General features: G+C 36.6%; 1 protein-coding gene across 1 annotated transcript in view; it reads right to left on the reverse strand.

Annotated features, from left to right (window-relative positions):
• itga8 (integrin, alpha 8) overlaps positions 1-16,831 on the reverse strand; it is a 47,839-nt gene that overhangs the window by 1,053 nt on the left and 29,955 nt on the right. Inside the window, exons 14-20 of the mRNA XM_067449455.1 lie at positions 16,237-16,282; positions 13,606-13,713; positions 10,634-10,689; positions 8,311-8,465; positions 1,036-1,173; positions 743-810; positions 401-548 (exon numbers count right to left, since the gene is read on the reverse strand). Of these exons, the coding sequence (XP_067305556.1) occupies positions 401-548; positions 743-810; positions 1,036-1,173; positions 8,311-8,465; positions 10,634-10,689; positions 13,606-13,713; positions 16,237-16,282 (719 nt within the window). The remainder of the gene's footprint in view (positions 1-400; positions 549-742; positions 811-1,035; positions 1,174-8,310; positions 8,466-10,633; positions 10,690-13,605; positions 13,714-16,236; positions 16,283-16,831) is intronic.

A 16,831-nucleotide genomic window follows, 5' to 3' on the forward strand; every position in this document is an offset into this window, starting at 1 on the left:
GCTTTAGAGCAGACCTCATTGGTTCTCATGTCGGTGTCACAAGAAAGTAGCTAAGATTTTGTCAAGACAAACACTTAATGTTGAATTGTTGATAGATAGAACGATAGATAGATAGAATGATAGATAGATAGAATGATAGAACGACAGACAGACAGACAGACAGACAGACAGACAGACAGATAGATAGATAGATAGACAGATAGACAGATAGATAGATAGACAGATAGACAGATAGATAGATAGATAGATAGATAGATAGATAGATAGATAGATAGATAGATAGATAGATAGATAGATAGATAGATAGATAGATAGATAGATATGGAAAAAGTTTGACACAAAAGATTGGAAGGAACTGGTACACATATGTAAAAAATGATAACAGGAAAATGTTGTTTACCTCACGCCTGCGCTCCACACCAATATAGTCCGCCTCTGGTGGGAGGGTCACATGAAGCTCCGCCTCGTACGCCCCCTCACCCTCATTGGCTGTGTTAATGGTTAACATAAGCAAGTTGTCATCCCCGATTATAAGTTCTGTTTGATCCCTGTAAAAAAAAAATGTTTTAATATGCATTTAAAATCGCTTCTTAATATATATGTATGAGGCTAAAATCCAAGAAACAACATGCTATTAAAACATAGACAGAAAATGCATAATACAACACAGCACATACATTATAACAAATATATAAACAGCTGTTTCGATGGATAAACATGTACGCATAATCCACAGACTCACATTTTAGCGGAAAGTTTAAGATCTGGGATGCACATGTTGTCTTCTCCACAGTCCAATAGGATGTTTGCCTAAGGGAGACGATAGAAAAAATATTTTCTTTTTCCGTCTTTGGGTTTGTTTGTTCACTGAAATTAACTTATGTCTTTTTTAAATCTCTATTTAACTGTTTACTGTTTAAATCAGACAACAAGATGTTGTCTTGTTGTAAACCCTGCATGTCATGGCATCATTTAATTAATTTAATATGATACAAACATGCAGTTTCTCACTAAACAGTTATGTTGCATGCAAACCTGCTCATGGTGGAATGTCTTGCTATAGTGGTCTAAAATGGGCCGCAGCTGTAGGCCAGGTGGAGAGGAGTTCCGGTCCAGGCTGTAGTTCAGTGCCACGCTGATAGGACTCAGTTTATCCCTAAACTCTCCCTCATCCTACACACAAACAGAGAAGGATCAAACAAAAGAGAGAGAGAGAGAGAGAGAGAGAGAGAGAGAAAGAGAGAGAGATTTAACAACACTTTTATTTACTACACAACCTCATCAGATACAAAAGACATCATCACATAAAAAACAAAAATACATAATTCACATATTAGGCATATTTAAATTAGTCAAATTCTTCAACAAAGTGTAATGCTTCATTTTCAATCCAGCACAACATTCTTTCTACACTCCAAACCTCTTCAAAAAGTTCCAATTTTTTCATGTGCGAGTAAAAGATAAAATCATGCTTTATCCTTGCTTTTATAAGCCCCTTAAACAACAATTCAATATTTTTACTATTACCATGAGCAATTTTATATTTCCTACTAATATAAACTGCCATTTTGGCTTGACCTAAGAGGAAATTTAACAACCGTCCTTTCTTCCTTTTTTCTTTACAATCTTTAAAACCAAAAATAAACACAATCATTGTAAACATTTCATTACCTTTTGAGAATAAAATCTCCAATAAAACAAACAAGGGTCTTAATCTCTCACAATGCATAAAACAATGAAAAATGGTTTCTCTTTCACCACAAAAAGGACATTGATCTTGCACACTTGGGTTCAATACTGAAATAAAAGCATTTATAGCAACAATTCCATGTAAAATGCGCCACTGAAGATCACCCACATTTTTAGTCAATGGTGGTTTGTAACAAGAGGCCCAAACAGGTTTAACTTCACAATCAACACTTAAATGATCTCTCCACGGTGTATCCATTCGTTTCAATTTCTCTTTATTTAACACCTTTACACAAACTTTATATAAACTCTTTCCTCCTATTGTATCAAAACTTATGTCTCTCAAATCGTCAGAGTTCATAAAAACATTTTCATTTTCTATTGCACTTTTAGAGATCACCATACAAGGAAAAAGATCCGTATTATCAGGAAGTGTCTTACTTGATAAAAAATTCCAGTCTTCTTCATTTAAATTTCCTCTGAAGTTCTTCAATATAAAATGGACTCTCCTTGTTGATTTTATTTCAAGTCTCTGTGCAAGTGCATCAACATTGTCCAACCCGATACCAGCCACTTCTATCAAGTCTTTCATTTGAACAATTTTGGCTTTTGTTAAAAGTTGCAACAACCATGAATTTGTATTTCCACATAAATCCAGTCGAGCACCATTAACCAACGGTTCCTCCAGAAACCAAAACAGTGACTTATATGACAATGATCTTTTAACCTGTATAGTACACCATGCTTTTCTTACACTCTCATAAAAGGAAGAAATAAACTTCAAATTAAAACTACAACAATCTGTCCAAAAGATATTTCTTCTTAAATTCCACCCTCCAACCTTACTTAAAAGGCAACATGTTGGTCCAAACCATGATATACTTGGACTGTATAAAAACTTTTGAACAAACTGAAGTCTAAAAGCTACTTTCCTGCTTATCAGGTCAACAACTCCTTGACCACCTTCTTCCTTTGGAAGATAAAGAACACTTCGTGGTAACCAATGTAATCGATCCCAAAAGAAATTAGTCAACTTGATCTGTATTTTTCCCAAAACCCCTACAGGGGGTTCTAAAACTGCTAACCTGTGCCATAAAGAGGAGGCTACTATATTATTAATAATCAAAGCTCTCCCTCTAAATGACATTTTGGGTAAAAGCCATTTCCATCTTCCCAATCTTCCTTCTACATTTTCAAGAATATTTTCCCAGTTTCTTTGCATTATTATTTCATCACCCAAAAAAACTCCAAGATATTTGAGGCCTCTCTGTGACCACACCATTTCACCTGGTAAAACCAGTTCTCCTTTATTCCATTTTCCAACACTATATGCTGAACTTTTAGCCCAGTTAACTTTTGAAGATGAAATATTTGCATAATTATTAACAATATTAACCAGCTTATCAATATCATCCTGTCCACTGGTTAAAACTAAAACGTCATCTGCATATGCAGACAGTTTTATAGGTGGAAAAGAACTCCCATATGTAAAACCATCTAAAAGAGTCCTAATTTTATTTAGCATGGGTTCAATTGCGATTGAGTAAAGCATGCCTGACAAGGCACATCCCTGTCTAATACCCCTTTGTATTTTAAAAGGGCTACTCAAACCACCATTAACTTTCAGTACACTTTCGATGTCTTCATAGAGCACTTTAATCAAGGCAGTGAACACAGGTGGAAAACCAAAGGTTTCAAACGTATACCATAAAAAGGTATGATCCACCCGGTCAAAAGCCTTTTCTTGATCTAGGGAAATTAGGCCACATTTTTTCCCAAACAATCTAGAGATTTCTAAAACATCTCGAATCAGGGAAATATTGTCTACTATTGATCTATTAGGCACACAATAAGATTGATCTGAGTGTATAACTTGTCCAATTACCTTCTTCAGTCTGTTTGCCAAAGATTTTGATAAAATCTTATAATCAGTGCATAATAAAGAAACTGGCCTCCAGTTTTTTAGCTCCTTGAGATCTCCTTTCTTGGGCAGCAAAGTTAAAACAGCTCTTCTGCAGCTCAGTGGCATTTTTCCTTTCTCCAAACTTTCACTTAAAACTGCCAGTAGATCTTCTCCCAACAGATGCCAAAAAGCTTTATAAAAGTCAACAGGCAACCCATCTAGTCCAGGTGCTTTGCCATTCTTCATATTCTGCAAAGCATTGTAAAGTTCCTCTATTGTTAACGGACGTTCCAGTTCTGTATATGAATCTTCACTCACTTTTGGAAGATCCGACACAAATTCAGCCATTAACTGGCCATCCACAGAACTGTGGGAATACAACTCCTTATAAAAACTGACAGCCCTTTTTCGAATATCTGAAGGCTCAGTTAAAACATTTCCATCTTCTGCCTTTAAACACTGTATACTTTTTCTTTGACCATTTTTTCTTTCCAAACTGAAGAAAAACTTGGACGGGGCATCCATTTCAGAAAGATTCTGAAATCTGGATCTAACTAACGCCCCCTGAGACCTTGTGCCTAATAAATCTGCTAGTGCTCCTTTCTTTCCTTTAAGAGCCCGCAATTGGTTTGGATTTGCAGTGGCTTCATTTAAAGCCTGAAGTTCTATGATATCCATCTCTAGACTTCTTATAGACTGAACCATATCTCTAGTTACATTAAAAGTGTACTGATTACAAAATTTTTGTATCTGCACTTTCCCAATATCCCACCATTGCTGTATTGATATAAAGGAAGACTTTTTAGATTTCCACCCCAACCAAAAAACAGAAAAACATTTACAAAAATGAGTGTCTTCAAGTAAAGCGCTATTAAAATGCCAGTATGCACTCTTATTTTTAACAGATTTAATAAAAACACATGCGACTACCATTGAGTGGTCAGAGAAACCAACAGGACAAATTTCACAGGACTTAAAAAATTGTTTCTGATATTTAAAACAATAAAAGCGATCTAATCTTGCTAAAGAAATACACTTTTCTTTCACATGTGCCCATGTATACTGCCTGTCATTACAATGAAAATTCCTCCACACATCACAAAGCTGACAGGTTTTAATCATATTTAATAATTTACTTCTTGAAGCCATATGTGGCTCAATATGATTCCTATCTAAATCATTACCTGTACAATTAAAGTCACCACCCAATACTAAAAAACTTTCCATATTGCATTGTTTTAGATTATCACATAGAGTTTCAAGGAACAACATTCTTTCCATTGATTTTACAGGAGCATAAACATTTATTAGTTCCATAGTAACATTTTCAAACTTTGCTGTTACCTTAATTAATCTACCTTGTATTATTTCTAAAACGTCATACGATATTGGTAGACAAGTCTTTGAAAAAAGAACAGCCACTCCAGCACTAAGAGAAGTCTTATGGCTCAGCACAATCCTTCCTTCCCACTCCTTCATCCACTCAACTTCATTGTCCTTTGTGCTATGAGTTTCTTGCAAAAACATGACGTCTATATTCTTTAATTTCATTAACTCATAAACCTGCGCTCTTTTGCCTGCATCCCTCGCCCCATTTACATTCAGGGAAGATATTTTAAAATTACTCATTATGAGGGATAAAAGCACCAAAAAAAGCCAGGTCCATTTAACTCCGTTATTCCTGTGACATATCATTATGCATTGTTTGGGGACGCACTTTTTGCACAATCTTTTTTAAACGATAGACCTCAGGATTTGACAAACATCTTTCACCTTTTTGCTTCATTAAACTTTTTGCTGAGTCAATGAATAAAGAAAGATCAGGAAAATAGTCTACAGCTTCAACATTCCTCATTCCTTTAGTACGCTGCAGGAAGTTTTTCATTCTTTCCAAACTGTAACCACTATAATCTTGTTCCTCAGCTTGAACATCTGAACATTCTCGCTCACTTTCTGAGCCAGAAAAATCACTTGCGTTCAAAACCTCATCAGAACTTTTACTGACAGACTCATCTTGTGCCTTTTTCTTTGATGTACTTGGTGTCTCACAAGAATTCGACTTCCTTTTCACTGATGGCATTTTAAATACTGCTTCGTCCTCTTTAAGAATTTCACCCTCCATCTCTTCAAATTCAATATCCATTGTATCATCTATTCTTTTCTCACTTCCCTTTACTTTACTACCTTCTGGTTCTTCTTTGTCCACACTCAAATCCGAACCCCCTACAACTTCACTTTCTTTTTCCACACTCTGCCCTTCATTCTGACTTTGAGAACCAGTTTCATCTTCTGTACCATTTGACACCTTTTTTTCCGGACAAACGCGTACCAAATGCCCAACTTTCCCACAGCCGAAACACTTCATGCTCTCAGATGTTGCAAAAATTACATAATCAAAACTGTCAATTTTAAATTTAAATGCCACATTCAACTCATCAATATCACTCCTCAAAATCATAAACACTTGCCTACGGAAAGACACAACGTGTTTCAACAACGGGGATTTGCAACCCAGAGGAATTTTTTTAATCGCAGAAACCAACTGTCCATATCGAGACAATTCCCGTTTCAGCGCGTCATCACTAATAAACGGGGGCACATTAGAAAGTAAAACCCTTCTCGCTGGATTAACAAGTGGAAACACCTTAATCAAACTATCATTGAGATCGATCCCGTGTTCAACCACTGCATTCACTTTTTCGACTTTGTCTAAAAATAACACAACAGCCCCATTCATTCTAGACGCCGAACGCACACTACTGTGACCAACCACCTCACCTACCGCTAACACACACTCTTCAACGGAGCACTCAACTCCAACCGGCACTTTTATTCCATGCTGCCGGGTGAGTTGCTCGTAACTCCCCATCTCCGAATTCGCCATGGCAGCCAGTTAAGAAACTGGCTGACTGACACAACCTGCTTTCACCACAATTTGTTCAGTGCTTTGTGACCATACACATTAGGAAAAAGAATACTTAGATAAAACCCGTGAGAGAAACAACACTTAAGTAAACAGACCTTTGAAACTGGAAAGGACTCCACAGTCGCGCTCTGATTCAAACTCCACTCAATCAACAAACGCCCACGCATGCGCACGAGAGAGAGAGAAAGAGAGAGAGAGAGAGAGAGAGAGAGAGAGAGAGGTGGATTACAAACAGAATTGACAAGTTTCAATTTACTCTTTTGATTATCTTCGTACCTTTATCTTGACTTCAGTCTGTTTGACTGAATCACAGCTGTTGTATGAGCATGCTTGGCTCAGAGAGCCAAGGGCAATAAATACAGTAATTTAATAAGTTTCGAAAAAGTATGTTTATGTTTCTGAACAGAAATACAAAAATGATTTGTGAAGGAAAAGCTTATGAACACAAAAGCTGCCAGGCTGTGATAAAGTATGTGAGACTGCTGCATCAAAACACACACATTATTTGCATGAATCCAAACTAAAGACTCATTTCCAGCGCAGGAACTTTCCCCATGAACTAGGGTGGTACTCGGTTTGTTATGACCGCAGGACCGCAGGAACCAGGGTCTAAATGAAGTTCCGGGTAAAAATGTCCCCCTTAAAATGTCCCTGCTCGCAAGGTAGTACTTTTCCGGGACTTGGGCGATTGAACATGCTGATTGGTTGAGCTCACCCAGCATTTTGTTTCAACCTAAAAGTCAGTTGTTGCGAGAGTCATCAGCGAGAGTTGTTTGCTTAATAATGAAGTTTAAAAAATACGACTGACGAAAAGGTTCAAGCTTTATTAAGTATATTTGCAGAATTAAGAAGTCCGGTGCGCTCTGGAAACTCGCATGCAGTCCTATGTCACCCCACTAATCTTCACGGTACTTTAGACTGTCATGGAAACATAGACAGCAATGTTCCAGGGACAAATTGTTCCAGGTAATTTCAGTGGAAACTATGCTTAATTGTTAAGGTCAGTTTGCACACAAAAAAATTAGTTATACAGCCTAAAATGTTATAAAATGTTTACATTTTTAGATTGACAAATGCAACGAACAAACAAAAACGCATGTGAAAATTTTGGACATTAACAGACACAAATTCACAATTTTTAACAATTTTCACAAATCAGTTACTCAAACTGAAAGAGTAAAGTGTAATACCAAAAAAATATATAATATATTATAATGAATATAATATATTATAATAAATATAACTAATATAATAAATATAATATAATTAAAATAATATAAGTACTTTAAAATGTATGATGATAATAATAATAATAATAATAATAATAATAATAATAATAATAATAATAATAATATTTATTATTATTATTATTATTATTATTATATTTTGTACATAATCTAATTTATATTATTATGTTATTGAATGTTTGTGCTTTACTTCTTCCATATACCATAGTGGTCATGTTGCCTGAGATTTTATCATAGTTTAAACTGAGCTGGCAAATAAAAGTATTTCCCATGGCCTGTGTTCTCATATAAACACCCAAATTGCATTCGGTCCCTGTGTCACTTTGGCCCAACATAATTTTTGGTCTCATTTTTGTGACACACTCTCACGGAGGGGTTCTCATATCATTTATTCCATCCAGATGAGCCGTGTTGTAATAGAAGCTTGGTTTGGCTCATAATTAACTTTCTCATGGGTTCATTTGTAGTGAAGATAAAACAGGAATTTTTCATGAGGAATGAGGCCAGTTCAGCAATGCTCTGTGCTGAGTGTGGACTAGGCTTACCCGCAGGTAAACAGAGTAGTTGTGGCAATGTTGGCGGTCCTCTTGACCCAGAACTAACTGTTGGGTTCTCTGGTGCTGGTGAGTGTCCATGAACAAGATTCGCTTAACTGCTCCACGCTGCTTCAGCCAATCCAACTGCAGGTCCATTGTCAGAGCTGTGAGAGAGAGAGAGAGAGAGAGAGAGAGAGAGAGAGAGAGAGAGAGAGAGAGAGAGAGAGAGAGAGAGAGAGAGAGAGAGAGAGAGAGAGAGAGAGAGAGAGAGAGAGAGAGAGAGAGAGAGAAGAGAGAGAAGAGAGAGAAGAGAGAGAAGAGAGAGAAGAGAGAGAAGAGAGAGAAGAGAGAGAGAGAGAGAGAGAGAGAGAGGCGCACACTATTGTTAGTTTCACATTTACAGAGTATAACTCCTGCAATTTCTGCTCGGACCAAACAGGTTTTGGACCATAAAACTTGCACGTTCCTAAGGTTAATGACTAGGGCTTCTGAACAACAATCAAATAGTGCACCTCACACACACCAGCCTGAGTTACTCTCACAGGCACAGGAACGCACACAGCCACACCTGTTCTTTGTCATCTCCAAAACCATATGCACTGAGTTTTAACAGGCCTGTGTTCAGAAGTGCTGGGAAAGAGGCTTTTATTGCCTGTTGGTTTAACTGAGTTTGGCACCTTCTCCATTTTGGCCATTATTGAATCCAAATACAGATGTTTAACAAGTGCTGAGACACACAAACTCACACTGAGCACAACACATATAAATGAAAACTATTAAAATGTCTACATCTTAGCAAGTACCAAGAGAAAATGTATACTATGTGACAAAATCGTTCGTTTTGCCTGACATTGTTATGCAACATTAGAGTTTTGGAAGTCTCATTAATTTTCATTAACTTATATAAACAATATTTAAAATATACTACGAGCTCTGAAATGCAGCGGTTATGATGTAAACAACAACAACAACTGTTCCTAAAGGGTTCACTTATAATACAAAAAAATAAAATAAAAAATACTATGAACAAAAATGCAATCCTCAGACGCAACACGGGACGGCATTAAAATAAACCATCCACTTGTTTCCAATGCTGAAATCCTTATGAAGTCTGTACAGAGACGCAAACAAGCTGTTTAAACTGGACACGTGTGTCAAAGCTTCTCTCTTCCAGTTGACCTGTTGTCAACAGGTTTAATTACAGACGGCATCAGAGATTTTTATAATGGGTTCTAGTTGCTTTTGACATGATGCTCACATCCAGTGTATTTATTCTAGTGGGCGGGGCCAATGATGTGATAATGTATGATTCGTTGGTGTCTTGCTCTGGAGGCAGGCCGTGTGACATCACAAGTTATCCAATATCAGAACAATCTGTTTTTTATGGAAGCCCGTTTCCTCACAATTACAAGTTATTAAGTCAGAATTGTGACTATAACTCACAATTGTGAGAAAAAAAAGTCAGAAATCTGAGATAAAAAGTCGCAATTACTCTTTTTATTTTTTAAATTTTGTGGCGAAAACAGGCTTCCATAGTTTTTTCGAGCTTGATTAAATAAAAGCTTTTTTTATAATGAGGAGGACGTTTAAGCTTTGAAACTTGCAGAATGTCTTAATGGTACAAAGACTTCTGATATGTCAAAACATCAAGACTAATATCATGACCCCCCCTATTGAACTACACAATTCGAAAGCAACATCTACCAATCAATTCTAATATGCTAATTTGGTGCTCAAGAATCATTTATTTTTATTATCAATGTTAAAAACAATTGGGCTGATTAATATGTAAACAGTCATTTATTTTTCAGGATTCTTTGAAAAAAGGAAAGATATCCTTTAAAATATGATTTAAAAGTCTTTTCTATCCCGTTTGATCATTTAATAGATATTTGTTGAGTAAAAGTATTGATTTCTTTAGAGTATCTGAATAATTTGTAATAAATATCTTAAAAATCATTTAAATATAATTTTATAATAAAAATAAATGGCTGATCATTAATAGTTTTATATGTTACAGTCAAGGCTAATGCCATAAAATTATGCAAAATTTCACTCATTTCAATTTATATCAAAAATTGTCATTCGTTTGGAGCCATTTGGTTTGGTTAAAGACTAAGAATTTTTTTTAAAGCGCGTGGAGAAAATTAATGGGAAACAATCCTTCCGGAGCCAGGTTAAATGCAGACAGATATTCAAGTATGATCGTTAAGTTTTTTTTTACATACAGAGAAGCACACCCAAAATACATTTCCTCAATACATTTGTTGATAAGAATTCATCAGTTTACTGAAACAAAATGCATTTAATACAAAAAAAAAAATGCACTTACCTACATAATCAGGAATACCAATCCCAGAGATCTTTGCACACACATTTACTGACAGACTAAGAGAAAGAAAGAAAGAGAGAGAGAAGAAATTAGAAGAACAAAATTGAAGTGACGTTGACAAAAGAGAGGCAGAGGATTGTTAATAAGAGTGAAGTGTTTGTAGCCTACATGAAGCTGAATGGAATGTGGAACGGTAAGGTACTCTGTGCTCCTCAATATTTAATAATTTAATGGAATTTTCCTTTTTCTACACCTTACGCCTGTCCTATCCTTTCCTCACTACACACACACACACACACACACACACACACACACACGGCACAGTATGTCCCGAATACGGGCCTATATCTTATATATGGGACTGACAATTCAAAACACACTCCATTACAAACATTTTACACACACACACACAAGCTGTAAGGTGAGAGCGCAGAAAAAACCCACTTATTGAAACATGCTCACACCTCTCCAGCTGGTGCTCAATAACTGTATTTCCGTTATGTTGAACGTGTAATGATATCGGTGCTCGGGGACTCACAACTGCAGTCTTACTGGCTCAACGGGCCAATCCGATGCATAGCATTCCACACAACCCAAATATGTCTAATCAGTAACACCCCATTAGGCCCCCTAAACACACTTAGACAGCATTGAGCGTGTCTGAGTTTAAATTAGCGATAAACAGCTGGATGCTGTGCCTCATGAACAACACGAAATACCCATGAGGCCATGCCTGATGGAATACAGCATTGTGCATTGTGCTCTAACCATGCAAACCCTGCCATGAACCCTCCAGGTATAGTGCATTTTAAAATACATAGAAGAAGTCATGTGTATGATGTACAGTGAGAGAGGAAGGGGAGAGAGAATGCATATTTAGAGGAGGAAGTGGCCCCACTAATTTAATGATGCCTTGTTAATTCTCCTCCCCCGTGACAAGGGTAAACGTATAATCACGCAGGCCTACAACACATGCAAACACTGCAGTGCCCAGAGGTTGACCCCGCTGACCCCTGCTCTGACCCCACTGGAGCCCATCTGACATCTGTAATTACTGCCCACTCCTCACTGTATTAATGGCACTTGTGTGTGTGTGTGGTTTGACATGAGTCATCTAACACACTTTTATACTCTGCATGTACATTGTGTGTTTTATTGGTAAACCTTCATTAATAAAGCATTACTGCCTTCAAATAAATATAACTTGCATCAAAAATATTATTTATAGTTAACAAAATTCTTAATTATTATATTTGTTTTATGTACAGTATGACCTTGTTGACGTGTGGAGTAATGTTTGATGTGATATGTGTTGTCTGTTATTATTGTTAAATGATATTATATCAAATAAATACAATTTTAATTATTCAATTAGAAAAATGCAAAAACAGAAGCATTTCACTAGTTAATATTATTATTATTTTTATTTATTACATACTAATGGGTCCAAAAACTAGTGAAATATTGAAATACCAATAAATTATACTAGAAGAACATCTTTTTCACTCTTAAAATATGCATATTTGTACGTTAGAGTAGCAATATGTATCTTAAGGTACAATTATGACATAAGGTACAAAGATGTCCTTTTAAAGGGGTGGTTGCATGCGATTTCACTTTTTTAACTTTAGGTAGTGTGTAATGTTGCTGCTTGAGCATAAACAGTATCTGCAAAGTTACAGTGCTGAAAGTTCAATGCAAATGGAGATATTGTCTTTTAAAGATAAGGAAGTTTATTGCCTACAAAAACGGCCGGTTTGGACAACAGCGAGCTTCTTCCTGGGTTGGTTACATCATAAACCCTTGCTAGTCACCGAAGATGTGACTTCTGCCCGTAATGGTAAGGGGCGTGACGTTTCCAGACAACCTGTGCTTGGCACTGCAGCCAATAAAAATACAGGAAACTACATTTGGCCATCTAACCAATCTAAGACCATTGCATTTTTCGGAGGGATGGGCTTCATAGAAGCAGGAAGCAAACGAGCCGTTCAAAGGACAGTGGAGACAGCGGTGTGGAATAAAGATAAAATATAAGAAAAAGACAGCGTTTAAAAAAATGAAGTATTAAGACATGTTATACTGCACCCCATAAACACAACCAAGCCTAGAAAAAAAACCACGGAACCACCCCTTTAAGGGTACTGCCCCATCGACAAGCTGTTGTACCCCTAAAGATAACATTTTTGCTAATATTTTTGTTGTCTAAATGAAGAGTATACATAATAAAATCTAACAAATAAACTCTAGATAGACAGAGGTAGTTTTAACCTTAACCATGGTGGTGTTTATTAATCCTCTGGATCTTTTTATGCTCCGTTCTTGTTCAGTTTCTCTCTGTGTTCATCTGTGTCTCAGTATTTCTCTCTGTCTCTCTCTATTTCCAACCACAGTTTGTACATTTATTTTACTAAGCTACTATTTTGTTATTGCAGAATTCCACAGTTTAGTTCTTTCGTTTGTCTCTTCGAAACCTCTAGTCCTTTCTTCCACACGCCAACCCTAACACACAGGCACATGCACCCCAAGCAGACAAACAGATTTGGTATGTTTACAGTCACAAAGCCCAAAAACTGCTTGTGGGACACAATGTCCATCCACATACAGGGTAAGAATGCAGGGTTGTGTGTATGTTTGTGTGGTTTGGAAGAATGTATTGAGACTTCCAGAAACACTTAGTTTTACCACAGAGAAGAAGAAAAAACTGCTGTAATGTGGTACCATAGACCACATGGATATAAAACCTCCCAGTCAGCCATAGCTCTTAGGCCTAGACTGCTTTGGTTTACCCTTAACCAGGACTAAATATCCAAATATCTGTCCCAACAACTGAACACTTCTAGAAGAGATAAATCAAAACATGAACCTTCAAATGTTCTGTTTTTATGAGCATGAAGTACATAAGAGTCACTCCTTGTGTCAGAAGCTGAAACTGTACTTCAGTAGCTCTAGATAAATCGTCAGTTAACACTTACCAGGTTACCATGTCATCAGAATTGGGCATGCGGCAGGACTTGTCTTCAGGGATGAGAATTCTGGGCATCAAAATCAGCTGAGCATTCACAGTGACCACTGGCCTTGCCCTGGCATTGTTGAGAGACAATAGAGTTGGAATAAAAACGAATACAAAATTACTTATATAACTGATATGATTTTATTGCATATGATTAAATATATGGCAACCTATTTTATCCATCTCGAAATGATTGGATTGTATAAAGTGGCCATTTTAAATGTGAATAAGAGTTTCTTAAATCAAAATATATAGCTCTTTGACTGTTAACTACATTCAATTGCTCACATGGCCTAAATGATATCAGGCAAGAGGCTTTTTATTTATTTCTCTTTTTATGTAGAATAACATGTACCTATGAATATCACAGGAACATGCATTAAGAAAATAAATCGTGTCCATTTTGATTTAATGACTTTAAATGTAACGTGAGCAAATTTAGCCATTATTTCTAGCTTTTGCCATTTTGCTAACTTTCCCAACACAACAAAAATCTTTCTATTAGCAAACCTGAATATTCAAAGTGTTCGGCAAGAAGAAAGCATTTCTGATTAGCTAAATAAGCTATTTGAAGTTATTTCTCAGGTCTCCTATTTCAGTGATATGTCAGATAGAATAAACATTCAATGTAAAACTGTATTACATGAAGAATCACTTAAAGAACATTTAACCAAGAGAAACTAAACATTCAGAGTCTAATAAAACATCAGACAGGCTGAATAAATGAGAACTTAACATGAGGTCAGTCTCTGCTCTGCTCCGGTCTCACATTCACTCTGTTGAGACTAGCACTCAAACTGGATTAACAGTGGAAATGTTAGCTTACACAAATACACCAGAGCCCACTACAGCTAATCGCTTTAACACTGACACCGAGACACCGCTTGTGTGTGAGAGTGTGTGCTGGGGCATGTTCATACGTCTGTGTGTTTTTGGTGGCTTTGAGGCAGGAAAAAGGGACTATTTTGAAACATTTCTGAGGGAAACCTGAGCTGAAACACCCAATCGAAGTCTTGGCTACTTAAACTTGCCACAAGTCTGTAGATAATGTTTGCTGACTGTACTCCTGTCAACTACAACTGAAGAATTGTTCATGAATGCATAATGAAGCTAGACATTTGTTATTGTCATTTGTTATAGACAATATAGTCTGTTATGCAATTTGAAAATATGTTACTATCATATAGAGGAACGGAGAAAAACTATTTCAAGTGTATCAGGTTACCTTCCAGCCAAACCTCAAACACAGGTGTTTTCTGTGCCGTTCACTTTAATTGAAAAAACGTGTGTAGTGAAAGCTGTAGGTGAGTTTAGGCCAGAATAAGTGTGTGTTGCTACAACTAGTGTGTATATATTTGTAGAAAAACACAAATAATATCTAACATTTATTTTAAGTACATAAAAATGATCTATTATCTATTAGCTAGGACCCAGAAAATTTAATTTTTTTAGCAATGAATGAAAAAGTCTATCCTTTCTAATTACATAATTATTGTTTCTTATTAGAGTTCTCTAAACTTTTAAATGAAATTTTTTAAAATGTCCTAGAAAGTTTTTCAGATTTTGATCATTTTTAATTAAACATACTTCAAATAAATAAGACACCAATAACAGGTTAGGTAAAAAATATATGATATAACATAATGTAAAAGTGGATATATAAAAAATATATATTTTTGTATATATTTGCTCTTCTATTCCTTTTTTTCCTGCCAAGTAAATGTATTGCGACATGTTTTTCTGTGGTTGAAAAAGATTTGCCAATTTTGTGAGAGATGATCATTTCGGACAATGCCATTGGAGCACTAGCATTATTTGAATGCTGAGACTTAGGATGTGTTGAAACATTTGGTGTATTAAAACAAACCCTGAGGCAATTCTGTTAGTGCGGTTCATTTGAATAAGTGCAAACGTTGCCATCCAAACCCTGGTGTGCGCCAAACAAGCAGGCCCAGACCACAGGAAAAATGGGTCTTGGTCTGCTTCCAAAAGAAAAAAACAGGTATGCTTGAGCATTTTGCCTGGGTCACGTGACCCAAGCAGAATGCTCAAGCATACCTGTTTTTTCTCATGATAGTCACGATGTTGCCCATCACAGTTCGGTACAGGTAGAACCGTGTCGACTCGCAACAGGTCTTTGTTTGTGTAAGTGAATGACAAGGAATTCCTGCCGCTGTTTTGACTCCTTTAAACATTTTATAAGCTCTTCACGAGTTTTGAGCAGGTCAAAATACCATCATATGTCTACGCACAAACGACAAGTGCATTAAGGTCCGCACACCATCATGAAATATACATAATAAAGCCGACAAATCAGGTTATGAACATATCCCTATTCCATTGGGTTTGTTACATTCGCATCTTTAGGTTCGGTGTTAAAATGCCAATGTGAACACTAAGCGTACCAGGAGTAAATATTTTGGTCCAGACCACGTGAATCGAATCACAAGTGTGAAAACACCCTGAAAGCTGAGAAACAGAAAACTCAAAACCAAAAATGGCCATTGCGTGTTACAACTTATGTGAATGTGTGACATGCACCATTGTAATGACAATGTTGTATGTAGTGCATTTAAAATGTAAAATGTCTCACCTGTAGGCCACAACCTTACTCGCTCCAAATGCACCGACCAGCAAATCTGTAAAGAGAGTGAAATATACTGAGAAGTGCAGGACAGACACAATATGATATGAAAATATGTATGAAAATATGAAAAATGTGTGTTGCGAGAGAAAGAGGAAGAAAGAGAACGAGTGGCTGGATCATAAAGCTTCAAAGCACACTGCAGCTGGAAGTGATTTAGGCCTCCAGCACTCTCTATCAAAGATTCGTCGACCCGTTTCTCATTCTACCAGTCTAGCATCTTACATCACCTGCCATCCCTGAACAGAGCCAAAGAGAAACCCCAGAGAGCCACGGAGAACGTGTGTGACTTTAATCTCATTCTACTCAGAGGTGCACCGAGCCACATTTGATTAAGGGAAAGGGAAATACAGCACGCTGAATGGTTTCCCTCTTCTCTTAATGAAGGTGGGCACGAAAACCCTGAATTTCAACCTATATGAAATTTTAATGCGACCAATGGAAGAATCAAAATGTAGTTTAAATGAATCAGGGCCTTCACAAACATCATGTGACAAGGTTTAATAAAAACACTGTGATCACCATCACTAATTTGTCAGTCTAA

Source organism: Pseudorasbora parva, chromosome 7, assembly GCF_024679245.1.
Source record: "Pseudorasbora parva isolate DD20220531a chromosome 7, ASM2467924v1, whole genome shotgun sequence".
NCBI classification, from domain to species: Eukaryota; Metazoa; Chordata; class Actinopteri; order Cypriniformes; family Gobionidae; genus Pseudorasbora; species Pseudorasbora parva.